This window comes from Pelophylax lessonae, assembly GCF_965119305.1.
Source record: "Pelophylax lessonae genome assembly, chromosome: 2".
In the NCBI taxonomy this organism is placed as follows: Eukaryota; Metazoa; Chordata; class Amphibia; order Anura; family Ranidae; genus Pelophylax; species Pelophylax lessonae.
The window spans coordinates 295831528-295858919 of record NC_138769.1 but is presented as its reverse complement, the minus strand read 5'-3'; the positions used below and the strand labels follow the sequence as shown (position 1 = coordinate 295858919).

Sequence of the window (27392 nt, the reverse complement as noted above, 5' to 3'; positions counted from 1 at the left end):
TTAAATGAGAAGAGCATGCTTCTTTCCAATCTTCATGACAGATCAGTTATAAGAACTTGCCACTTATCACGAACTGACAGAGGATTAATTTATGTAGATCGTAAATGAAATTTACAGTGGAGATCAAGCCCTCAGGGCCTTTTGACCTCAACACACCAATCATTGCATAGTCAGGAACACCAAACTGGGTTTCTGGAGTTTTACTTTAATTAAGAATTACAATGTAGTAACATTGTTTCAGTAATATATAGATCGGCATATTATGTCAGTTAAAACAACCTTAGAAAAAAGAATAAATCAAATTAAATAAAATGTTTCTGTGTTACCCCTTAGCACATAGTTAACCCTAATCAACCCTAAATACCTTTTTAATTTAAATTTCATTTTTCATAAATTTTATTTTATTAAGAAAATATTTTAAACTAGAAAAAGAAAAAAATATATATATATTTTTGCAATAATCAAAACTTAAAGGTTTTCCTCCCAATGTTTCAAAAGAAAAGCTTGTTTGTCCTGGGGAAAAAAAATGATATAAATATCTAATTTTTTTTATGTTTGCCCACTTACAAAGAAATGAAGGGTCTATCATTTATATCATAGATGTATTTTTAATGATAGAAACAGAATATCAATCAAAAATCCAGAAAAAAAACATCATACAAATGTTATAAATTGAGTTGCAGTTCAGTGAGTATAATAAAAGTATTTTATCCCCTACCAACCAACAATACATCTGGCTCCCACAGCACACTATATGTGCTCATGTAGTACACAGATAGTCCTGTCAATTTAACCACTTCCACACGGGGCGATTTCTGGCACTCCTACATGTAAAAATCATCATTTTTTTGCTAGAAAGCCCAAACATTATATATATATATATATATATATATATATATATATATATATATATATATATATATATATATATATAATTTTTTTTTTTTTTTAGCAGAGACCCTAGGGAAAAAAATGGCAGTCATTGCAACTTTTTATGTCACATGGTATTTGCGCAGAAACTTTTCAAAGGCGTTTTTTTTTTTTTTGGAAAACAAAACAGTTTTGTGAATTAAAAAAAAAAGAAAGCACTAAAGTTAGCCCAATTTTTTTGTATATTGTGAAAGATGATGTTATGCCGAGCAAATAGATACCTAACATGTCACGCTTTAAAATTGTGCACACTCGTGGAATGACGCCAAACTCCGGTACTTAAAAATCTCTATAGGCGACGCTTTAAACATTTTTTCCAAGTTACCATTTTAGAGTTACAGTGGAGGTCTTGGGCTAGAATTATTGCTCTTGCTATAACGTTCACAGCAATATGTGGCTGCGGGGACGAGGGCACTTTAAAATTATTATTTTTTTTTTTTATCATTTTATTTTTACATTTTCTCTTTAATTTTTTTTTTGATCACTTTTATTCTTATTACAAGGAATGTAAACACCCCTTGTAATAGGATCAGTTAATGACAGGTCCTCTTTATAGGGAGATCTGAGGTCAATAAGACCTAAGACCTCAGATCTCTCCTACAGGCTAGAAAGCCTGAAATAAAAAAAAAAAAAAAAAAACGATCTTAGCTGAATGCCGAGATCAGTGCAGTATTGAAACTGCCAGGCCGGGCGTGACGTCATCATGTCGCGCCCGGGCCTCCGAGAGTCAAAGAGACTGCCAGGGACCATCTGGTCCTCGCAGTCTCTATGGTACACTTTCGCCGCCGGCCGTTTCCTTCTCCAGCTCGCCGATCACACGGGCAAGCCGGTAGAAGCACCGGAGGGCTGGAGGAGGGGGGGGATGTCCCCTCCTTCCACCTGTAAGAACGATCAAGCGGCTGCTCAGCCGTTATGATTGTTCTTATGGTGAAGGGAATCGCCGGTTGAAAAAAAATGATATCTGAAGGATGCCTGCAGCTGCAGGCATCATTCAGATATCCCCACTTAAAGCCCTGGACGTCATATGAGAGGATCTGTAAAGAAGAATGGACCAAAATCCCTCTTGAGATGTGTGTACACCTGGTAACCAACTGCAAGAAACATCTTACCTATGTGTTTGCCAACAAGGGTTTCTCATCCAAATACTAAGCCATGTTTTGCTTGGGGATCAAATACTTTTTTACTCACTGAACTGCAACTCAATTTATAACATTTGTATCATTTTTTCTGGATTTTTTTGGTTGATATTCTGTCTCTATCATTTAAAATACATCTTTGATAAAGAACTATAGACCCTGCATTTCTTTGTAAGTAGGAGGAAAAATGGGAATGCTTTAGGAACATACAGTGCATTGCGAAAGTATTCGGCCCCCTTGAACTTTGACCTTTTGCCACATTTCAGGCTTCAAACAAAGATACAAAACTGTAATTTTATGTGAAGAATCAACAAGTGGGACACAATCATGAAGTGGAACGAAATTTATTGGATATTTAAAAATTTTTTAACAAATAAAAAATTGAAAAATTGGGCTTGCAAAATTATTCAGCCCCCTTAAGTTAATACTTTGTAGCGCCACCTATTGCTGCGATTACAGCTGTAAGTCGCTTGGAGTATGTCTCCATCAGTTTTGCACATCTAGAGACTGAAATTTTTGCCCATTCCTCCTTGCAAAACAACTTGAGCTCAGTGAGGTTGGATGGAGAGCGTTTGTGAACAGCAGTTTTCAGTTCTTTCCACAGATTCTCGATTGGATTCAGGTCTGGACTTTGACTTGGCCATTCTAACACCTGGATATGTTTATTTGTGAACCATTCCATTGTAGATTTTACTTTATGTTTTGGATCTTTGTCTTGTTGGAAGACAAATCTCCGTCCCAGTCTCAGGTCTTTTGCAGACTCCATCAGGTTTTCTTCCAGAATGGTCCTGTATTTGGCTCCATCCATCTTCCCATCAATTTTAACCATCTTCCCTGTCCCTGCTGAAGAAAAGCAGGCCCAAACCATGATGACCACCACCATGTTTGACAGTGGGGATGGTGTGTTCAGGGAGATGAGCTGTGTTGCTTTTACGTCAAACATAACGTTTTGCATTGTTGCCAAAAAGTTCGATTTTGGTTTCATCTGACCAGAGCACCTTCTTCCACATGTTTGGTGTGTCTCCCAGGTGGCTTGTGGCAAACTTTAAACGACACTTTTTATGGATATCTTTAAGAAATGGCTTTCTTCTTGCCACTCTTCCATAAAGGCCAGATTTGTGCAATATAAGACTGATTGTTGTCCTATGGACAGAGTCTCCCACCTCAGCTGTAGATCTCTGCAGTTCATCCAGAGTGATCATGGGCCTCTTGGCTGCATCTCTGATCAGTCATCTCCTTGTATGAGCTGAAAGTTTAGAGGGACGGCCAGGTCTTCGTAGATTTGCAGTGGTCTGATACTCCTTCCATTTCAATATTATCGCTTGCACAGTGCTCCTTGGGATGTTTAAAGCTTGGGAAATCTTTTTGTATCCAAATCTGTCTTTAAACTTCTGCACAACAGTATCTCGGACCTGCCTGGTGTGTTCCTTGTTCTTCATGATGCTCTCTGCACTTTAAACGGACCTCTGAGACTATCACAGTGCAGGTGCATTTATACGGAGACTTGATTACACACAGGTGGATTCTATTTATCATCATTAGTCATTTAGGTCAACATTGGATCATTCAGAGATCCTCACTGAACTTCTGCAGAGAGTTTTCTGCACTGAAAGTAAAGGGGCTGAATAATTTTGCACGCCCAATTTTTCAGTTTTTTATTTGTTAAAGTTTGAAATATCCAAATAATTTGGTTCCACTTCATGATTGTGTCCCACTTGTTGTTGATTCTTCACAAAAAATTACAGTTTTATATCTTTATGTTTGAAGCCTGAAATGTGGCAAAAGTTCAAGGGAGCCGAATACATTCGCAAGGCACTGTATTAAACAAACGCATCTTGCAGTGCATTCCTATGGAAATAAATTTAGAAGAGACAAAGCCAAACCTGGTGGCTAAACCGTAATGTTATAAAACGTATTAGGGGGAAAAAAATGGCCTTCAAGGAATATAAATTAGTGGGCACAGTATCGGCTTTCGAGCAATACAAGGAGGCAAATAAGAAAAGTAAATACGAAATCAAAATGGCTAAAATCAACTTTGAGAGACAAATAGCGGAGGATAGTAAAAAGAACCCAAAGAAATTCTTTAAATATATCAACAGCAAAAAAGCTAGGGCAGAGCATATTGCACACATAATTAACGATGATGGGAGGATGGTTACAGAGGACACTGAAAAAGCAACCGTGAACGCTTTTTTCTCGTCAGTCTTTACACAGGAAAAGGAGGGGTACACTGACCACGACTATATGTTTAGTAGTAATACACAGGTCTTGCCGCTATGGCTAACAGAGGGTGAAATCAGGGAAAGGCTGGATAAAACACAAACAAATCACCAGGCCCGTATGGCGTACATCCGAGAGTACTCAAAGAACTCAGTAAGATTATATCTAGACCACTGTTCCTGATCTTTGCTGACAGTATTATGACAGGAAATGTACCAGGGGGATTGGAGGAAAGCTAACGTGATACCAATATTCAAAAAAGGGCAGAGGCATATCCGGGGAAATTATAGGCCTGTCAGTCTGACATCGATCGTATGTAAACTTCTGGAGGGGATGATAAGGGACTATATTGTAGAATTTGCTAAAGACAACATCATGAGCAGTAATCCGCACGGGTTTACAAATGGGTGTTCTTGTCAAACCAATCTCTTAACATTCTACAAAGAGGTGAGCTAGATAGGGGAAAACCAGTGGATGTGGTGTACCTGGATTTCGCTAAGGCGTTTGATACAGTTCCCCACAAGCACTTAATTTATAAAATAAGGTCTGCAGGTATCGACCGCAGGGTTTGCTCTTGGATACGGAACTGGCTAAAAGGGCGTGTCCAAAGGGTGGTAATAAACAGTGCATACTCAGACTGGTCTGAGGTGGTAAGCGGGGTCCCCCAAGGCTCAGTCCTGGGACCAACCTTGTTCAATTTATTCATAAACAGCATTGAGGACGGGATCAGTAGTTCTATATTAGTTTTTGCAGATGACACAAAATTGGGCAGGGCAATAACTGCACAGCATGAAGCAGATATCCTACAGAATTACCTGAACAAAATAAGTTTGGCAACGACATGGCAAATGAGGTTTAATGTGGAGAAGTGTAAGGTTTTGCACTTGGGGACTAAAAACATAAAAGCACAATACACGTTAGGGGGGGAACCCTTGGGGGAATCAAAAATGGAGAAAGATCTGGGTGTCTTGGTAGATGATAGACTAGGCAATAGCATGCAATGTCAAGCGGCAGCTGCCAAAGCCAGCAGAATATTAGCATGCATAAAGAAAGGGATGTATTCCAGAGATAAGACTATAATCCTTCCACTTTATAAAACTCTGGTCCGACCACATCTGGAGTATTCTGTCCAGTTCTGGTCGCCAGTCCTCAGGAGGGATGTGTTGGAGCTGGAGAGAGTCCAGAGAAGGGCAACTAAACTAATTAGGGGATTGGAGGACCTTGATTATGAAGAGCTTCTGCAATCGCTTGATTTATTCTCCCTGGAGAAGAGACGCCTGAGAGGGGACATGATAGCAATTTATAAATATCTCAATGGTGATCTCGGCATAGAAAAACAGCTATTCAGTCGAAGGGATTGCATGAGGACTCGAGGGCATACAATGCGATTAGAGGAGAAGCGTTTTAACCTCAGGCAACGAGGGGGGTTCTTTACTGTTAGGGCTACAAGATTGTGGAATTCTCTACCACAAGAGGTGGTTTCTGTGGGAAGTATGGTGGCTTTCAAAAGACTCTTAGACTTACATCTCAAGGATCAGAACATTCAGGTGTATGCGAGAGGATTACGGCCACACACACCTACACAGGTTGAACTGGATGGACTATTGTCTTTATTCAACCTCACCTACTATGTAACTATGCAACTATGTATAGGAAAGCTTACAAAATCTGCAGGGGATCAAGTACTCTATATACACCATATCCCTTTTTGCTGAGCAAAAAGATCTTACCTTCTTCCCATGAAAATCGGTAGTAGTCATCAGCATGAGGCTTCTCAGGTAGGTGCATCAGGGTATGTGGGTCATAACCAACGCTTTCCGCCTGACGTCTAGCATTATGAAGTACTGCTGTACCTAACTGGTGAAGACGCAATGCAGCTTGATGGAACACAGTCTCCTGAGAATTATAACGCAAGCAGTTAGAGATGATTAGGTTGAAATCATCTTCAAAAGCTGGAAATGTTGAGTACTGGTGGCATTCCAGTTTGTGCCGCATTGTGGAAAAGTCCATGGGGTGTAAAACAAAATCCATGTAGTCTGGTACCTGGTGAAGAAGTCATATATTTAACAACTGTAAATTGTAAATATACTGAAACTTACAATTCGAGAAAAAAATAGACAGCTTACTTCCTTTAGATTTACAGGTTCTTTAAAGATGTTAGCTGGGTCCTTCTCCTGCAACAAATCCAAAGTAGCACGTAGAAACACATTAAATGGAGTCAGCTGTAGCTCCAACGCTGCCTGATGCAATTTAACCTAATAAAAGAAGGAAGCAAACTTTAAAAATAAGACAAAAAACATAAAATAATTAATAATAAGTAGATAGAATAAAACCCCAATTCCAAAGGAGATGGAAAGCTGTGTAAAAATCTACATAAAACTGAATGCAATGATTTGCAAATCTCACAAGCCTATATTTTATTTACAATAGAAAACAAAAACATATCAAATGTTTAAACTGCGAAAAGTACCATTTTAAGGGAAAAAAAAAGGTAATTTTCAAATTGATGGCAGAAACACAGCTGAAAAAAAAAAAAAAAAAAATGGAATAAGGTCCTGTCTACCACAGAGTAGCATCCCCTCTTCTTTTAACAAAACTCTGTAAACATCTGGGAAGTGAGACCAATTGCTGCAGTTTTGGGAGAGAAATGTTGTCCCATTCTTGCCTGATATAGGAGCCTAATTGCTCAACAGTTGTGGGTCTTTGTCATATTCTTTGTTTCAAGATATGCCAAATATTTTAAACTGGTGAAAGGTCTGGGCTGCATCAAGACCAGTTAAGCACCCAGACTCCTCTACTACAAAGCCATGTCATTGTCAAAGATGTAGTATAGAGTTTAGTATATGGAAGTGATATTTGGAAGCATTTCTGATCCCATGCAGTGATGTCCATTATAGAATCATGCCCGTTTGCAGTGCTTTCTGAGAATGGAAGATCACAAGCATCCAATATTGGGTTTCAGCTTTGTCCCTTGCGCACAGAAATTTCTCTAGATTCTTGGAATCGATTAATAATATGTAATAAGATGATGATCCACTGACTCCAATCCACTGTCTGGCTGTTTGTCTAGCTTTTTTTCTAGTAGTTTTGCACTTACTGCACTGCAGTAGTAATTTAAAATTATTGCAGTGAGTGAGTGCACTACTGCAGCAGTTTATGAATCATTCACAATCAGATGATGTGAAACTGATGTCCCTGCAAGTGCGGTTTTCCTATCAGTTTTCATGCAGTTAAGGTGTGAAGAAGGAGCCCTTAATGTTAAAAATGTTAATAAACAAACATTAACATGTTCAGTAACAGATTTGTGTAGAAAATTGTGTTTATTTTGCAAAACTTTAAATGTTCATAATATCGGCCCATATCAGCCGATACCGCTATGCAATGGCCAAAATATCTGTATTGGTATCGGCAATGAAAAAATGATATTGGTCGATCCCTACAAGGGAGAGCAAAAAACAAGAGGACTTTGAAAAGGAATGGACAAGGCTGAAACCTCTCCCTTGGGAGTGCTTTGAATTTGAAGCACAGAGGAATTTCTGGGGTTGAAGTGCCTGTGTTAATAGCAGGCAAAAAAGGATTACTAAATTAAAACAGAGCTTCCAGGAAGTGGCTTTTCTTGCATTCAGCAAGGAAGGAATAAGACTCAGAGACCCCTCTATCTTTAAAGACCTGGGCTTCATCGCCCATGTCGTTAAAGCCAGAGACTGAAAAGCAGGATGGAATAGAGGGCCCTGAGACAGGAAGTTTAGTCAGCTGGGAGATGCCACGGGTCATGTAGAGTATGCTTGTGTACCAGGTTCTTCTGCGCCAGTTCGGTGTAATGAGAATCAGTTTTCCTCTCTTGCTCTATATTTGAACAAATGCGACAGAACTTGCACTGGAGGAAAGTCACAGATAAGCCTGTTTTAGGACCATGAAAGACCCAGGGAGGGGCAAACTGTAACAAATTACCCCCCTATTCTTAGGAGTGAAGGCTTTCCTTCCTTGGGAAGAGGGCTTTGGGGAAGACTTGTTGGGTTTTGTGCCAAAGTCTAGCACTGAAAGGAAATGCTGAACTTAGGTTTTGAAGGAAAGGGTTTTGGAAGCTTCTGCTGTAGAAGTGCCGGTTCACAATTCCGCGTTTGCGGAGATCGCATGTAATTCAGAGCGCACTGCTCCTAATTACATGCGATCTGATGTGCGGATGCGAGTTCAGCCATACACTTTGTACTGCTGAATTCGCACTGTAACCGCACCAAACACGCACATGAGTTTTTTTTGAGCCGCAGTAGAATCGGATTGCATCGTGGTTCATACTTGTGCGATCGGATTCTGTGCGTACTTGCAGATCGCAGATGTGCGGATGCGATGCGGGAACACGCTGCATATTAGCAGCGTTCCCTCATCGCAGAAGTGTGAACCGGCACTCAAATCTTCCCTCCTGTGACATCTTGTTCAAACTGGTGTTTAAAAAAAGGCAAATATGTGCGGCATCTGTTACAGGCAGCTTCAGTTGTCATGGCTTTTAGCCACAAGATTCTACACATGCAAATGGAGATTAGGGCTATACTAGAAATCTGTCCCTAATTTTGGTTATTGTGCCTTACCCCCTCTTATCACAGTACAGATCAAGGGCAGATGATAAAGGGGGTGAGCAACACTATGAAGTGCTTGATATCGCTGGAAACAGATGGAAACTTCAAAGGCTGATTACACAGAAAAAGAAAACACGGACAGCATTCAAACTTGCAGGATTTCTTTGCCGTTTTACCTCAATCAACATTAACAATAAATGGTCCAAATAACATTTCCTAAATTGGAAGTTTAGCAGTAGTAAAAATCATGAAACTACCCAAACTGATCATCCTACTCTGATCTCTGTTTCAATAGTTTTAAATCGGGTTTAACAAGTAGCGAACATGCAAAGGTTCCACCCACGCAGGGGCTAGCATTGATAGTTGTAACAGAAGTTAGCTCACAAGGCAGGGCTTGACAAATTTGCCTGAAATCTAGGAGCCAGCTAAAAAAAAGTTAGGAGCCAGTTTTTTTTTTTTTTTTTACACTAACAACCAAGCTTTATTTAATAAAACGGATAGAACCCCACTCTCCTCTATAGCGCAATTGGATGGAAACAGACTGTCTCTTTCCATCCGATGCCATCTGATCCGATCCACGGGATGGATAGAAAATAGAACCACCATCCGTCTGTTTTTGGCGGACAGGATCATATGGCGGCAGATTACTGCTCCATAGAGGAGAATGAAGGGTCCGATCAGGTCTGCCTGAAAAACTGACAGGCGGACCTGTTCAGACAGCCCGTGTGAAAGGGGCCTTTGGCTGTGGCACGGTGATGAGGGAAAAAAAAATAAAAAAAATATAAATATATATATATATAAATAAATTTTTTTTTTTTTTAATAAGAATTGAAGAAAAAAAAAAAAAGAAAAAAATATTTTTTTTTTTTTTTTAAATTTAAAAAATAAATTAATAATAATGACCCTACTCCCTGTCCACTTACCTTTAAGCAAAGGTAACTGGACAGAGAGATGAAGCCTGCAAAAACTTCCCTCTCCTCTCCTGTTTGGAAGGAGATGGAAAGGCATTGAGAACAGGCATTACTCCCGGCCACCACAAGAGGGCGCCAATTCCCCAGCCTCTCTCATCTCACAGAAGAAGGCCGAAAAGCCGGGGCCTCAATTTTTGGACGGCGCGGAAGTCCGTGCACTCCGGGAAGGAGGTGGGGGCGCAAAAGGGACAGGACACCTCCTGCAGGGCACCCCAGGCGCCAGGTCGCTAATTCTAGTCGCAAATGAGACCTGGCGCCCGGGGATTGTCGAGCCCTGTCACAAGGAAGGAAAGAATAAGGCAACAAACAAAAAGGAACAACAAGAGCCAAGACAACGGCAGTAAATAGGCTTGTTCATGAAGTCATGAAGGACCAAGGGTCCTGGAGAGGCTCCCCACAACAACGCTAATCAGATCTCTTTCAATAAGGGTAACCAAGAACAAAAAAACAGAATTTTTGTAAAATCTTACCGTAAAATTCCTTTCTCTGAGTCCTCCGACAGTCGCCGCCCCTCATAAAGTCTTCACCAATGGGTATTGACTTCTGCTCCGCAGGAGTAGCTAGGCATAAGACTTGCTAAAAAACAAAAGCATTTAACATAGACACACCCATGGGGGCTGTCCCACTGGTCAATACCCCCTGCAGTAAGCCATCCCAACTCAGTTTAGTAGCATAGCAGTAAGTGTACAAGAAAAAACCCCAAAAGAGGGGCGGGGCGGCGACTGTCGGAGGACTCGGAGAAAGGAATTTTACGGTAAGATTTTATAAAAATTCAGTTTTCTCTTACGTCCTCCGACAGTCGCCGCCCCTCATAAAGTCTTCACCAATGGAATGTCCCAAAGCAGTGTAGACATGAGGGGTGGGAGACGCAACCGTAGAAAAGGCAACGCAGTACCCACATCAGAGAAAGGAACCTTACACGCACAGTAAGAGAACCTTCTGGGCAACAGAAAAGCTCAACAGGAGCAACAGCCCAGGAAACAAAATAACCCAGGGGATAAACAACCCTAACAACCAAAAGACCCACAAAAAAACAAGGGTCCCCTATGGCACTGCCACGCAGAGAACTTTGCGGCCAAAAGGAGGCATCAGCTGATGCCAGAACATCGACCTTATAGAATTTGGAAAAGGTGTGCACTTGACGACCAAGTCGCAGCCTTGCACACCTGGGCCACCGAAGCCTGATGCTGGTAGGCCCAGGACGTACTCATCGATGTGGTAGAGTGCGCCTTAACAGGGAAGGGTGGAACCCGATCCTTCAAAGCATAGGCCTGGACAATCGTCTGTCTGATCCATTTGGCAATGGTCGCCGCAGACGCAACCATGCCCTTCCAAGGTCCCTCAGGAAGGACAAAGAGGGAATCCGATTTCCGAAAGGATTCAGTGGATGACAGGTAAACCCTGATCGCCCGGACAACATCCAAGGAATGCAAGGCAATCTCCTTTGGATGCTTAGGCTTCACACAGAGCGAAGGGCAAAACAATGTCCTCATTAAGGTGAAAGTCAAGACACCACCTTAGGGAGAAATGACGAGTTAGGTCGCAAGGTCGCAAGACCACCTTATCTTTATGAACCACCAGGTAAGGAGAGCGGCAAGACAATGCCGCCAACTCCGACATCCTGCGAGCCGAAGTGATCGCCACTAAAAAGGAAACCTTCTTAGACAGCAGAGGCAACGATATCTCCCGGATGTTTTCAAAGGGAGAACGCTGTAACACGGACAGAACCAAGTTCAAGTCCCATGGAGGTAAAGGCTCCCTCCAGGGAGGGGCCAAATGTCGCACACCCTGAATGAAGGTACGAATTAAGGAATGAGACGCCACAGGGCATTGAAAAAGAACAGCCAGTGCAGATACCTGGCCCTTTATCGTGGCCAGCGCCAGGCGCTGGTCCACACCAGACTGGAGGAAAGCCAACACTCTCTTCACAGAGTATGAGCGAGGAGAAAACCCCCTGGACTCACACCAGGCAAAATAAGCTTTCCAGGTACGGTAATAAAATTTTACCAGACGAGGCTTTTCTAGCCTTGATTAAGGTAGGAATGACCTCTGGGGAGAGACCCCTGTCTCTCAGGACCTGGCTTTCAACAGCCAGGCCGTTAAAGCCAGCGACTGTAAAGCAGGATGGAAGATCGGTCCCTGCGACAGTAGATCTCCTCGTATTGGCAGTCGCCAAGGAGGCGCGACTGCTAGGTGAACGATGTTCGCGTACCAGGACCGGCGTGGCCACCAGAATCACCAAGTTTGGTTCCGAGCCCAACATGCGAAGGAACCTGGATAACAACTGAATCGGAGGAAAAACATACATCAGACGATACTGATGCCAAGGGGCCACCAGCGCATCCGAGGCGTCTGCCAGAGGATTGCGCGTTCTTGCCACGAACCTTGTGATTTAGCCGAGACGCGAACAGATCCACGTCCGGGGATCCCCACTTCACATACAGCATTTGGAAGACCTCCGGGTGTAGGGACCATTACCCCTGATCCAGGGTCTGGCGGCTCAGATAATCTGCCTGCCAATTCTCCACACCCAAAATGTGAACTGCCGAAATCGCCGGGACATGAGTCTCAGCCCAAGACAGAATGTCGGTCACCTCCCGGGCCACCTGGGCACTCCTGGTGCCCCCTTGGTGGTTGATGTACGCCACCGTGGTAGCATTGTCCGTCTGTACCCGAACGGGACGACCCCGAATTCGATCCGACCACTGGAAGAGACAGTTTGATCGCCCTCAATTCCAATATGTTGATCGGAAGGGAGGATTCCTCCTTCGACCAAGTGCCCTGGGCAGACAGGTTGCCCAGTACTCCACCCCAACCCGACAGGCTGGCATCCGTTGTTATCACTGTCCACAGTAACGGACGGAAGGATTTGCATTCCGACACAGCCGGGGACTGAAGCCACCACAGATGATCCATTCTGGTCCGGCGACTCAACGAGACACTCAGATCCAAGGACCGAGGTAGTCTGTCCCACCTGGCCAGGATCTCCGCTTGGAGAGACTGTGTGTGAAACTGAGCAAAGGGTATCGCCTCGAAGGCTGACACCATCAACCCCAGGCACCGCATACAGGTCCTGAGTGACGAGGAATGGTTGTCCCTGAGGGACCTGACCCCGTCCTGAAGGGTCCGGAGCTTGTCCTCCGGCAGAAAAACCTTCGCTTGAGCAGAGTCCAGAACCATTCCCAGATAGGGAAGATGAACCGAAGGAGACAAAGTCAACTTCTGAACGTTGATGGTCCAACCGAAATCCTGGAGCGTCTGTACCGTAGTCAACAGATCGCACAACAGACTCCGACAGGCACTCGATCTTAACAGGAGATCGTCCAGATATCCCAAAGACCGCAATGCCCTGTGCCCACAACAGGCCCAGAACAGGCGCCAGCACTTTGGTAAAGACTCTTGGAGCCGAAACGAGACCGAAAGGCAACGCTACGAACTGATAGTGGTCCTCCGCTATGGCGAACCGGAGGTACCTCTGATGACCCTCGAAAATGGGGATGTGCAGGTACGCATCCTTCAGGTCGATAGAGGCCAGGAATTCCCCTGGACTCAGGGAGGCCACCACCGAGCGGAGAGATTCCATGCGGAACTTTCGAACGCGCACAAAGCGGTTCAGAACTTTTAAATCCAGGATAGGACGCACCTTGCCCCCCTTTCTGGGCACAGTGAACAGATTTGAGTAAAACCCCCGAAACCTGTCCCGATGAGGCACCGGGACAATCACCCCCTGGGCAAGGAGATACTGCACCGCTTGATGCAGGTTCTGCAGGCGCCCTGGGGTCAAATAAAGATTTGAGGGAAAGAATCTGTCCGCCGGCCGTGAAAGGAATTCCATGTTGTATCCCGATCAAATGATTTCCTGAACCCACCCGTCCGGGATTCGGAGCAGCCAAGGTTGGAGGAAACCACGCAAACGTCCCCCCACCCCTGAAACGGGTGAGGGCGTCCCTTCAGGCAGAGGCGGATTGAGCCGCCGCACCGGCATGGCCGGACTTCTGCTTGCCCGCCCAGGGCTTTTTCTGGCCACCTTGGACCTTGAAAGGTTTACTCTTGTTTTGTGGCTTCAAGGCACAAAAGGACCCCTGATTGGGTCTAAAAGCGGGAGCCTGCTTGCCGCGAAAAGGCTTGTTCTTTGGATTCTGGGGCAGCAGAGTGCTTTTGCCCCCAGTGACACCTTTTACCAAGGTATCTAAAGCCTCGCCAAACAGGCGAGACCCTGCATAGGGAAAATCAGCCACCGTTTTCCGTGACGTCTGGTCAGCCGACCAGCTCTTCAGCCAGATCAGTCGACAGTTAAGCACCGCGACACTAGACAGGCACGCAGCCAAAAGGGCCTCATTTAAGGCCGCATCACACAAATACATGACCCCTTGATGAATTTGGTCCACCATGTCCAGCGTAGCAGGTGGGGCAGAATCAGATGTGAGAGTGCGTCTAAGCACCTTAGTCCAATCTGCCACCGCTTGAGCCACCATGACAGAGGCGAAAATAGGTTTGAGCATGGAACCCGCCACCATGTAGGCATGACGGGCCAGAGACTCCAACCTCCTGTCCGTAGGATCCCGGAACACCGGGGTATCCTCAGTGGGAACCAAAGTAGCCTTGTTTAACACGCCCACCGTGTGGTCCACCTAGGGAGCCACACACCAGTGCGAATCCGTAGAAGGCGCAAAGGGGTAAAGCAGTTTAAACCGATTAGGCACCGTGAAAGGGCGTTTCAAACTGCGCCATTGTTCATTCACTGTGTGATGAAACTCAGCGGGGCAGGGAAAAACCTGCGCCGACATGCGGGTCCTATGTGTACCAAAAGAGGACAATGCCCGGAGGAATGGGCTCATCCTCCAAATGTAGTGTTTCTTTAACAGAAGAAATGAACACATCCATAGCTGCGCGTTCTTCAGGCGACCCTGGGGGAGAATCATCTAGCCCCTCCACCTCCCCCTCAGACCCCAGCGGGTCCAGGGACGAGCTAGACCCTGAAAAGGGCACGCCAGCCACAGCAGCCACATCACCATCTGAATCAGAGGAGAAAGATAGTCTAGGCCTTTTTCTAGCAGCTCAGTCAGCCATCAGCACCTCCATTTTTGACACTAAAGACGCCACCACAGCGGCCAGATTAGGTATAACGGGGGGTTCAGCAGAACTGGGGTCCCCCACCAAGGCTGGGGGGAATTTGCTGTCCTGAGATTCCATTGCAGAAACACAATGAAAAAAGAGTACTGGCCCTTTAAAAGCGCTGCGGATTGCGCAGCCCACCGCTAAATACACTGTGTACACAGACTCCCCAAAAGGGACAAAACTGAGCCAGAAGGGATAAAACAGAGAACTATGGAAGAGACAGTCTGCAGAGCCCCACAGAGTGTTACCACACCGATCGCTGCTCCAGAGGAAAAGGAAGTGAGGTTAACAGGGGCTGAACTATATGCTGCAAGGCTAAGGGAAAATGGCTGCCCATAGAAAGTAATGGGAGGCTTCGGCAAGATGGCCGCCGACATGTGTTCGGAACGATCGTTCTGCCACACAGAATGTGGCGGATGGTGCCAAAACACTACACAGCAAGCTGTTAGCAAAGCCCATAGTGAAGCCAGACATGCTGCCCACATCCAAAATGGCGGACCACGCGGTTTTTAGCCGCTGCACACACAGTCTGCACCTCCCAAAACACAGAAGTGAAACAGGAAAGGGACCCCCAAAAACACACAGCGCCAGCAGTGCAATAAAAAAGAACCCCGCAGGGATCGCATCCGGGAGCACCACAAACGCACAGACATGAGGGGACACACAGCAACACAGGACTGCCACCCCAGACAGAGGCCCCACACAGAGAAGTACTTACCTGTACCGGATGGCGTGGGGAGCCTCTATTAAAAACGGAAAGCCTCTGTCCTCAGATGACAGGGAATGCCATCAGCCAAAACGCAGGACACTGCAGCACTTAACCGCAGATGCGTCCAGTGAGGTAGCCACCTCACAGGCTGCATCCCTGCTGCGAACAGGGATGGGTCGTTCATAGTGCCAGGGCGAACCATAGCCGAACGCTCGATGGCGGGCTGGGGATCCCTCTGACCCTCTGCCCTGGAGAGCCAGGGCGGCCAGTCCGATTCCCAGCTACGCAAAATCCATCTTCATACGAAGATCCGACTAAAAACTAAACCTGACAAAATAAACAGCTAGTAAAGCAAAGAAAAAACTGACATCTTGCAAATAAAATCATAAGAAAAGATTACAGGGCTGAGACTGTAGCCCCAGCACAGGGAAGCCTATCTACTCCTAACGCTAGGCAGAGACAAACTGAGTTGGGATGGCTTACTGCAGGGGGGTATTGACCAGTGGGACAGGCCCCATGGGTGTGTCTATGTTAAATGCTTTTGTTTTTTAACAAGTCTTATGCCTAGCTACTCCTGACTATGAGGGGCGGCGACTGCCGGAGGACGTAAGAGAAAAGGATTTTAAGCAGAAAATTACTATATTGAAAAGTAGAGGGCCAATAAATAAAACAAACAATGTTACATCATCCACCAAATACGTTCTACTCCGTCCCATCGACCTATGCGGTGCCTGAACACTGTAGTGAGCAATACCCACATTTAGGGCTGTATACGTCCCTGAAGGTATATGGCCCTACATGCAAGTACCACTCATTAGCGTCAAGCCACCATGTATTTTAGCCTGGGCACTATACCATTGCCTCCTATGGGTCTGAAAACCCTGGAATTCGACAATGATAGGCCAAACTGCCTGTAAGCGTGTAGCCTTTTGCAACCAGATTTTTAGAATGAGCTGCACACCTACTTAACCATACCAATTGGAATAAAATATTTGTGATGACTTAAAACATTCAGCAAAATGTTAACCTGAAAGAATGTCATGCAACATAAGGAGGTGGTACTATACCCCATTAGGTTTCCCATGCAGGGCTCCCAAGTGTTAAGAGTTTGCCTTTTGGAAGACTCTGGTGAGATCACTTTGTCTATTAAAAAAGAATAGCGCACACATGCAAAAGAAATGACTATCAAATATGGAGACAATCCATAAATAAAAATGGGGATTTAGTCCCACCATATGGCCATATCGTGCTCAAGCCCACCACTGCGTCAAAGTACCCCATTCTCAGTGGGTCCTACACTATCCATAAAAAAAAGGGGTGAATCCAGCCTTTCTTACCCTTGGAGACAACACTCCTTGCTGGGAAGGTGTGCTAATGCACTACAGGGGACTCCTCCTATATCTACTTGATAGTGGACACCAATAGAGTACAGGTGTGTGTGGGGGATGGGATGCTCAACCTCCGAAGTCTGGTCAGACCGAATACATAATAAACAAGCAAAAAATTTTATGGATAGTGTAGGACCCACTGAGAATGGGGTACTTTGACGCAGTGGTGGGCTTGAGCACGATATGGCCATATGGTGGGACTAAATCCCCATTTTTATTTATGGATTGTCTCCATATTTGATAGTCATTTCTTTTGCATGTGTGCGCTATTCTTTTTTAATGTTCAGGGTTTGCTCCCCCAATTTTTTGCTTGGAGATTACTTTGTCGCCTCCTCCTTCTGGAAAGATTTGTCTGGAATCTCCCATGGAATTCCCATGATCAACCCTGCAAATGTTTGCTTCGCTTGTTCGCACCCTACCCCCCCCCCCCCTCCACTGCCACATTTGGCATTTTTTGGGGGGGAGGAGGCGGGTACCTGCTTTTGACAGGTACCCACTACCACTTCCTGGTAAAATCTCCGTAATTTCTGGCCCCTCCTTCTTCCCCCCCCCACTGCCTTCTGGGACCCGTGTGTGTCTCAGAAGACGACTTGACCATTCAGAAAAAGCTTGTGCTTGTGCAGCAGAAAACCGGCTGGAGGCTTCACTGCCAGTTTCCCTTACTTGCAATGCCGGGGCCTGCACATAAAGCCAATGGACAAATCGGCTTGGGGTGCCGACATCACAGGATCCCTTGACAGGTAAATGTCCTTAAATTCAAAGTCAACAACTAAAGTATTTGAAACTGCTGACTTTTCATTTTTTTGTACAGGCTGGAACTCTGCTTTATTGAATGAAGGTATATCTCATAATTGCACCTCAAAAGGCATAATCAAGATGCAGGATTAATCGCTTATAGGCCTAAAAAGCAAATAAACTGTGCAGGGCAGGTTTAACAAAAGTATTCAGACAGCAAAAGTAAAAGTAATTCTACCATGAAAAGTGTACCCACGGTTATATCTGTAAACAATGCAGCATATCTCTAAGCATTTTCATACTAAATTCAGTCAGCAGTCTCATTTACCTGTTCTCTCTTTAGTTTCTCCCTCTTTCGAATAAGTTCAGTCAGCAGTCTGGCTCTCTCAAGATCATGTCGTAATTTCTGCCAGTATTTCAATGCATCCTTAACAGATGATGTCTGTCCATTTCTTTCCTTCTACAAATCAACAGGCAATAGGAGTAACAAATTATGTCATTATAATTCTCACCCAACATCCCAATATTTGTGAATAGGAAATCAAAAACATGCAAGCTGTTCAATATAAAAAAGGTCCACAAAGTATATATGAATGAAAGCAGGTACATAATCAACTTCCCTTTGATAATGTCACTTTACAGGATAACTAGCAGATAACCTAAAAGTCTAATCCAAGAACAACAATGTAATATATTGCAGTTTATCATTCCTTAAGGGCCATACACAAGGGCAGAATATCGGGCAGCATCAGTCGGTTCAAGAGAAACCGGCCGACATTTGTTGACTGAAAAAGGTCTGCTGATCGGCACCCGATCAGCGGCTCAGCTATCCACTGGCGTGTTCTAATGGGTGGGGGGGGGGGGGGGGGGTAGACATCCCCGTCAGAAGACAATAGCTCAGCAGGGGAGATCACTGTACTAACATCATATTGTTAGTACAGCAGCTCCTCTCCTGTGCTTTTCAGTGTGTACTAGGCTTAAGATGCAGTGGCTGCCCTAATTTAATTTCTTAAGGCTAAGAACATATTTATCAAAAACAGAAAATACATGTTGATCTTGCCAGAGTTGGTGTCCTTGTCACTTCTGGAATTTTTAACTGGAAGCATAAACCAATCTTATATTCCTTACTTAAACAGCTAATCTCTACTATTCCCCTGTAAAGGGAGATGAACAACTGCAGAAATGTTTAAAGCTGAGCCTGGGTGGCAACCATGGCTTCCTCCATAAAAATAAAAGACTGAGTGAGCGTAGTCACTCAGGTACATGAAGTGGGTTATTCCAATGATTACCAGGTGAAAATAGAAAAATTTGTAAACAAAAAACGAATGCAGCCACCACATGTAACCACATGTAAAGCTGAACAACACACCAACAATGAAAATGTAGGCTGAATTGTCTTATCTACTAAAAGATTTCTAATTTGATCCAATCACTTGTTAGTCATACTTCTCTTCTAGATATCACAACCAAGATGGTGACATGATTTCCTCATTTAAAAGGTAAAGCTGAACTTTTCCTAAAAGGAGGAGGAGAAGTTCCACTTGCTCGCATCCCCCCTTCCCCTAACAATTGGCACTTTTTGGGGGCAGGAAGTAGGTACCCGGTTTTGACAGTTCGGGAGTTTGGCCCCCTCCTTATTCCGTAGCCTTCCTTCTGGGACATATCACAGGTCCCAGAAGACTGCGTGAAAATTCACAGTGCTACTCGTACATGCACAGTGGGAATCCAGCTGTGAACCTGCAAGGTTTCGCTGCGGGTTTCTATTTGTTAAGATACCAATGCCCAGAAGCGGATTTAAGAACAGGCTCGGGTGAGGACAGCACTAGATCCCTAGACACATACTTTTTTGTAACAAATACGTTAGTATTTGTAACTGGAGACTTAATTTTTTGGGGGTAGACTAGAGTTCCTCTTTAAGGAATATTGTGATGTCCCCTTCTTGCCTACAGCCTGCCAACTGGACAATAGAGGTGCAGTGATAAGTCATCAACTCTGCGTGTTTAATGTCATCACACCAACATAAAACAGAGACAGAGGCTGATACAAAGTCATATTTATGTACATGTATATTCATTATTATATGCCACGCTGTAAATGTAGCACTGTCCCCTGGATTAGATAACCCCACATATTCCTTCACCACAACTGAACACACTGGATTACCTAAACTGGCCATAGATGGATCAAACTCCAGATAAGTACTGGCCGAATTTCAATTCATCTATGGCTGTTCCCTCTAGAGACAAGTCAATCTAATAATTAGCTTCCCTTGAATAAGCATGCCGTAAATGTTTCATTCGATTAGCGCCTGCAGCACTGATCGATGTATTCTGACAGTGGAGGACTCTCCCTTTCAGACTACAATAACATGGCTCAAATGTGTAAATAGGGGGGAATCGGTTAAATTTTTTTCATCAAAAAACAAATAAAGATCCATCTAGGGCCAGCTTTACTAGAAGTTGTTGACCTTGCATACAACAAAAGCATAGGTCACTTTACACTGATGGTAAATGGCAAGCCAGATCTTTACTACCAACAATATCAGCAACTTGACAGAGATAACCACACCCCTGTGGTGCTCTTTTACCGGGTTCCATCTTTCACAGTTTAGACCCCGGATTGTCACTGCCTATAAGCTAGTGAGACACTGAGATTGATTTACTAAAACAGGAGTGTGCAAAATCTGGTGCAGCTCTGCATAGAAACCAATCAGCTTTCAGTTTTTTTCAAAGCTTAATTGCATAAATTGAAGTTAAAAGTGGGTTGGCCAACATGCACAGCTGCACCAAATTTTGCAGTCTAAAGTTTTAGTAAATCAAGCCCACCCCTTCCCCAACATCCTTTGATAGAAAAATGTTATAAACGCCAGGTGGAAAAACTGTCAGATGTTTGGTGCAGCCTGTACTCACTTTTTCAGACAGCCTCTGGCTGCTTATAACAGTGCCTAATGTACAGTACCTATGCATCTGGCACGTAAAAATACATTTGCACAACTACATTTAATTGTGTTTTTCTTTATCTGCTTAGAGTTTAAATGTATCACTTTCAAGTCATGTATACTGTATCGTATCCTAGATGTAAGGGTTGTTTTTTTTTTTAATTAAGAAAATTAATTCAACCAAACTCTTGCAATACATTTAGAGCCGGTTCACACTGAGGCGACACGACTTCGGGGGGCGACCTGTGAAGTCGCGTGCACCGCGACTTGCAGGGACTTCACAAAATTGAAGTCTATGCAAGTCGCTCTGAGGTCGCCCCAAAGTAGTACAGGACCCTTTTTCTAAGTCGGAGCGACTTGTGTCGCTCCTATTAGAACGGGTCCTGTACTACTCAATGGACCGCGACTTGTCAGGCTGAAAAGTCGCCTGACAAGTCGCGGCAGTGTGAATGGGCTCTTAAAAATGTGTGTTTTTGCAATTTTTGCTTGCTTTGACAATAGTTAGGTTTTTCATGTTGGTCATGTTTACCCGACAGAAATAGGACAACCAATATAATGACGGTCAATATTTTTAGTAGGCTAATTTATTATTATTTACTGAATCATCACTTCGCAAGACATTTAATCAGATCCAAGATTAAAAAGCCATAATTTCCTGTGTGCAGAAGTCCATCTCCTTATGAACAGCCACTTGGTTAAGAAAATAATCAATAACTACGTTTTAGAAATCATGAAATCATATCTCAATTTTACACAGATTATTACAAATGATTGTGGACCTTTATTACATTTCTTTCTATTCTCACCTGGTCTGCACTTCTTTGAGACTGTACATGAGAATGAAGTCTTCGAATAAGAGGAACACCATTCCTAGACTGACGTTTGAGTAGCCAGTAACTGTGTAGATGACGCATGAACTGGGTCTTTTTTTGCAAACAGACTCCACTAGAGATCTTAATTAACCTGAAAGGGTAACAAACATTGTACTGTAAGTGCTTATTCTCATGAACACTAGGGATGCTCATGTCACAAAATCCACTTGCCACATCCCAGTTTTACAGTTTTTTAACACAGGCCCATTCTGATCTTCGGCTCTCTGCTGGATACTCCTATGAGTATCCAAGGCACTTCAGTCTTTGAAAGGCATCAACAAGAGTAGACCAGCTGGGTCCAACATAGAGACCCATTGAAACCAGGGTGACAAGGTTTGTCCTCTCAGCATCCAGCAATGTCCATTCATATTCCTGTGTTAGAGCTTTAGGGCTTATGCACACAGACATTTGCCCCTTCAATCTGTCCTGCATTTTTGAAGCAGTCCGGAAGGATTTGTAATGCAATATTTGGGGGGGGGGGGGGTGTAATGATTTCAACTAGCCAGCAGCACAAGGGATACTCCTCATTGTCTGTAAATAATGGCCCTTGTGCTAATTTAAAATACATTAATCAATTTTCTTGTTCAATTTCCTTTAGATTTACCTTCAACTAGGCAGTGCAAGGTTCTGCCTCATTGTATACAAAAATTGAAAGTGTTTCATATTACAGTAAACCCCCCTCCATTGCGGGGGTTACGTTCCGGACCCAGCCGCGAAAAGTGAAAATCCGCGAAATAGAAAAACCCTATTAAAATGCATTGTAGGCATGCTTTTTTTACTGTCACTGTACGTGTAGAAGCATTTTAAGGTCTTTAAACACACTTTTAAAACAATAGAAACTCATTTAAACACATAAAAGATACTGAGAGACATAGCAAAAGCTATGGAAAACACAAACATATTTCATTTTTAATGATTTATATAGTAAAATAACATTAGAAAAAAAAAAACGCGATATACCGGGACTGCAAAAACTGAACCGCGATGGAGCGTGGGGTTTACTGTACATAGTTTTAGTAAATCTAAACAAAAACTACAAAAAACGTATAATGAATATATGGCCAGCCTTGGAGTTCAATATCTAATTCACAATTCCTCACACCCCAAAAGGAGACAGGTTAAATCTCCCAGAAGTTCTAAAACTGGACACACACAGGCAGATGTCTCAATGAAAGCGATTGGTGGTGATACATCTGACTGTCTTTGTCCACACTTCCAGAATTCACCACAATCTTTTTCCAGATGCAACATGCAGCACACATACTGCTATTTCCTGTTCTCTACATAAATGATAACCTACATCTCAGTTTTTGGAGATGGAGAATAGTTAGAACTATCAGCAGTATGCCGTTGTGCCAAGACATCATGTAATTATGAAAAATGAAAGCATAGCTTGAAGCTGAACTTCACTCTTTCAATCAACATTGGCTAGTTTTAGACCCCGTTCAGACAGGGGCGACGCTACTTGCTGGAGCGAACTGTGAGGCCTCGGCGCGACATGCACGGACTTCATATCATTGAAGTCAATGCAGGTCGCCCCGAAGTAGTACAGGACCCTTTTTCTAAGTCGGAGCGACTTGTGTCGCTCCTATTAGAATGGGTCCTGTGCTAATCAATGGCGGGCGACCCACCGCGACTTGTCAGGCTCCAAGTCGCCTGACAAGTCACGCTAGTTTGAATGGGGACTTAATCCCTATGCTGCTAGCATTAGTAAACAGATAAGAAACTATATTATTTTTACTTATTTTCATTTTTTTGTTTATATTTCTTCAGTCACTTTCCAGACTGTCAACCCAGGAGCCTTCAGGAGGGGAAGAGGGGTTTTCTCAGATAAGCACACTCACCTGCCTGCATGCCTGAGTTAAGGTCAGATGGATCCCAGGAAGTAAATGCTACATGAACCTCACTTAGGATGGCCACAGCCAGAAATATTAGGGGATGTTTTTCAAAGTAATTTCTCCACAAAATGAAGCATGGGGATATGGATGGATTGGGGAGTTTGCTTTGAATATTAAAAATGAATTAAATTGTTTTTTTTTGGTTTGTGCTGCTCAGATGGTATGTAGTTTCGCTTTAAAGGATATTTTCACCTTTTATGGCAGAATTCCACTTTTCATAATAAATAGAAGAGTTTTCCAATGCCATTTCTGTCCCAGCCATCCCAATGTGCTTTTCTCTTACCTTATCCACAGGGGGTTTAAAATCTGTCAGTTTATTTGGGTTTTTAAAAGGATTTTCGGATTCCTTCACTTCTTCAGCTTTCACTTCCTGTTAAGTCATCTCCCAGCAGCCTTCACTTTCTTGTGTTCCCCACTCTGGACCACACTTCCCTCAATACAATACCACCTTCAACCCACTTGCTACACAATCTGATTGTACATTCTCCATTAGATCTCCCATCGGCTATGTAGTACCTGTAGGGCCTGTCTGATTTGATACAAATTGAATGGATTGTTCAGGGGTGTCCTCCTATATCACAGTACTGGTAAATCTAGAGGCAATTGTACAATCAGATTGCATAGTGTATGGCCATCTTTATACAAGTACAAAGGAGGGAGTGGACAGACACTTAGTTATCCTCAGGCCTCATTCACATCTCTGCGTAGCAAAAAAAAAAAACCTAACATTCTAGCATGCATTTGTGTTGGAGCATTTTCACTCATCATGCATAGGACAGCCCATTCACTTGATAGGGCTGCCCTGCGCGCAACAATCACCCTAGAGAATAGCCAGAACTTTTTTTGGAGCGGAGTATGGTGCTTTACCCACACTTAAGGTCCCTTCAACATGTAAAGACAATACAAGCACGATACACATTTGCAACGTTTCTGAAACGCATGGCAAAGAGCACATTTTCTGTGCAGTTTGCCATGCGTTTGGAAACAGATTTGAATGGAGCCTCATTGTTCGTTGTGTAAACACACAAATTTCACTTTCAGGCCCCATTTACACCTAAAGTAGCGGGAGTGCCTGGTTTTGGCTCGTTTTTCCAGTAACACACAAAGGGCAGCCCGTTGATTTCAATAGGCTGTGTTACATACACATGACAAAAGTAGCTCATTGGACATTTGTGCACGTTTTTTTTACTGCATTTGTCACCTGTTTTTTCATATGGCTCAATATGTGCTTGCTTCTGTGTTTGGTGTGTCGTTGACAATTAATGACACTGAAAAGACAACTAGGTAATTTTAGGTGTATAAATGTGGCCATACACTATACAATCTGATTGTTCAATCTCCTTTAGATATACTAAACCTAAATAAATAGGACACGCCATCTATCCAATCACTCTGTATCCAATCAGGCAGGCTCTTGCACTACGTCAGGTGTATCCCGTGGGCTACATGCGGCCACAGGGAGTTTAGCATGCGGCTGAGCCAGTCTGAAGGGACTCTGGGGAAGCCCGACAAATGCGCACGTGGAAAAATGCCATGGGTGCTGTGAAAAAACGGAATTTTTGTAAAATCTTACCATAAAATTCCTTTCTCTGAGTCCTCCGACAGTCGCCGCCCCTTCCCAAGTCTTCACCAATGGGTATTGACCTTTGCTCCGTAGGAGTAGCTAGGCAACAAGAATTGTTAATACAAAAGCTTTTAGCATAGACACACCCCTAGGGGCTGTCCCCTCAGTCAATACCTCCCTGCACCAGCATTCCCAACTCAGTTTGGTAGCATAGCAGTAAGAGTACACAAAAACCCCAAAAGAGGGGCGGGGGGCGGCGACTGTCGGAGGACTCAGAGAAAGGAATTTTACGGAAAGATTTTACAAAAATTCAGTTTTCTCTTACGTCCTCCGACAGTCGCCGCCCCTTCCCAAGTCTTCACCAATGGGACGTCCCAAAGCAGTGTAGACATGAGGGGTGGGGGACGCAACCATGGAAAAGGCAACGCAGTACCCACATCAGAAAAAGGAACCTTACCACAGTAAGAGAACCAACTGGGCAACAGGAACACGTGCTCAACAGGAGCAACAACCCAGGAAAGACAAGTAACCCAGGGGTAAAACACCCCAATAACCAAGGGCCCAGAAAAACAAGGGCCCCTAAGAAACTGCCGCACTGAGAACTTTACGGCCAAAGGAGGCATCGGCCGATGCCTGAACATCCACCTTATAGAATTTTGAGAAGGTGTGAACGGACGACCAAGTCGCCGCCTTACACACCTGGGCCACAGAAGCCTGATGACGGTAAGCCCAAGACGTACTCAAGGATCTGGTAGAGTGCGCTTTCACAGGGAAAGGTGGAACCTTCCCCTTCAAGGCATAGGCTTGCTCAATGATCTGTCTGATCCATTTTGGCGATGGTCGCAGCCGACGCCGCCATGCCCTTCCGAGGTCCCTCAGGAAGGAAGAGGGAATCCGACTTGCGAAAAGATTTAGTGGACGACAGGTAAACCCTGATCGCCCGGAAAACATCCAAGGAATGGAAGGCAACCTCCTTCGGATGCTTAGGCTTCGCGCAGAGCGAAGGCAAGACAATGTCTTCATTAAGGTGAAACTCCGAGATCCTTTTCGGAAGAAAAGATGGGTTAGGTCGCAAGACCACCTTATCCTTGTGAATCACCAGGGAAGGAGAGCTGCAGGACAAAGCCGCCAGCTCCGACACCCTGCGAGCCGAAGTGATCGCCACCAAAAAAGCAACCTTTTTGGACAACAGAGACAACGAGATCTCCCTGATCTTTTCAAAGGGAGCCTGTTGTAACACGGACAGAACCAAGTTCAAGTCCCATGGAGGCAAAGGTTCCCTCCTAGGAGGGGCCAAATGTCGCACCCCCTGAACAAAGGTGCTAACCAATTAATTAGACGCCACAGGGCGTTGAAGGAGAACGGCCAGCGCAGAAATCTGACCCTTAATTGTGGCCAACGCCAAACGCTGGTCCACTCCAGTTTGGAGGAAAGCCAACACTCTCGACACCGAGTATGAGCGAGAAGAATACCCCCTGGACTCACACCAGGCAAAGTACGCTTTCCAAGTACGGTAGTAAATTTTTCCCGAAGAGGCTTTTCTAGCCTTGATCAAAGTGGGAATGACCTCAGGGGAGAGACCCCTATCCTTCAGGACCTGGCTTTCAACAGCCAGGCCGTTAAAGTCAGCGACTGTAAAGCAGGATGGAATATCGGCCCTTGAGACAGAAGGTCTTCCCGAAGCGGCAGGCGCCACGGAGCGTCGACTGCCAGATTTACGAGGTCTGCGTACCAAGACCGGCGAGGCCAGTCCGGTGCCACCAGAATCACCGTGTGCGGTTCCGAGGCCAATCTGCGAAGCAGCCTGGACAGTAGTTGAATCGGTGGAAAAGCATACATCAGACGATACTGATGCCATGGCGCCACTAACGCGTCCGAGGCATCCGCCCGAGGATCGTGCGTCCTTGCCACGAACCTTTCCACCTTGTTGTTTAGACGAGACGCGAACTGGTCTACATCTGGAGAACCCCACTTCGCGCACAACATCTGGAAGACATCCGGGTGAAGGGACCATTCCCCCTGGTCCAGGGTCTGGCGACTCAGATAGTCCGCCTGCCAGTTCTCCACCCCCGGTATGTGAACTGCCGTTATCGCCGGGACGTGCGTCTAGGCCCAAGACAGAATGTCGGCCACTTCCCTAGCCGCCCGGGCACTCCTGGTGCCCCCTTGATGACATAGGTTGACATAGGCCACCGTGGTGGCATTGTCCGTCTGAATCCGAACCGGACGGCCCCGAAGCCGGTCGGTCCATCGCAAAAGGCAAAGCTTTATCGCCCTCAATTCAGAATGTTGATCGGAAGGGAGGACTCCTCCTCCGACCAAGTTCCCTGGGCGGACAA

At 44.6% G+C, this 27392-nt stretch overlaps 1 protein-coding gene across 1 annotated transcript in view; it reads right to left on the bottom strand.

Moving 5' to 3' along the window:
• BRPF3 (bromodomain and PHD finger containing 3) overlaps positions 1-27392 on the bottom strand; it is a 67159-nt gene that overhangs the window by 21694 nt on the left and 18073 nt on the right. Inside the window, exons 3-6 of the mRNA XM_082245613.1 lie at positions 21526-21682; positions 18110-18241; positions 6413-6541; positions 6017-6329 (exon numbers count right to left, since the gene is read on the bottom strand). Of these exons, the coding sequence (XP_082101739.1) occupies positions 6017-6329; positions 6413-6541; positions 18110-18241; positions 21526-21682 (731 nt within the window). The remainder of the gene's footprint in view (positions 1-6016; positions 6330-6412; positions 6542-18109; positions 18242-21525; positions 21683-27392) is intronic.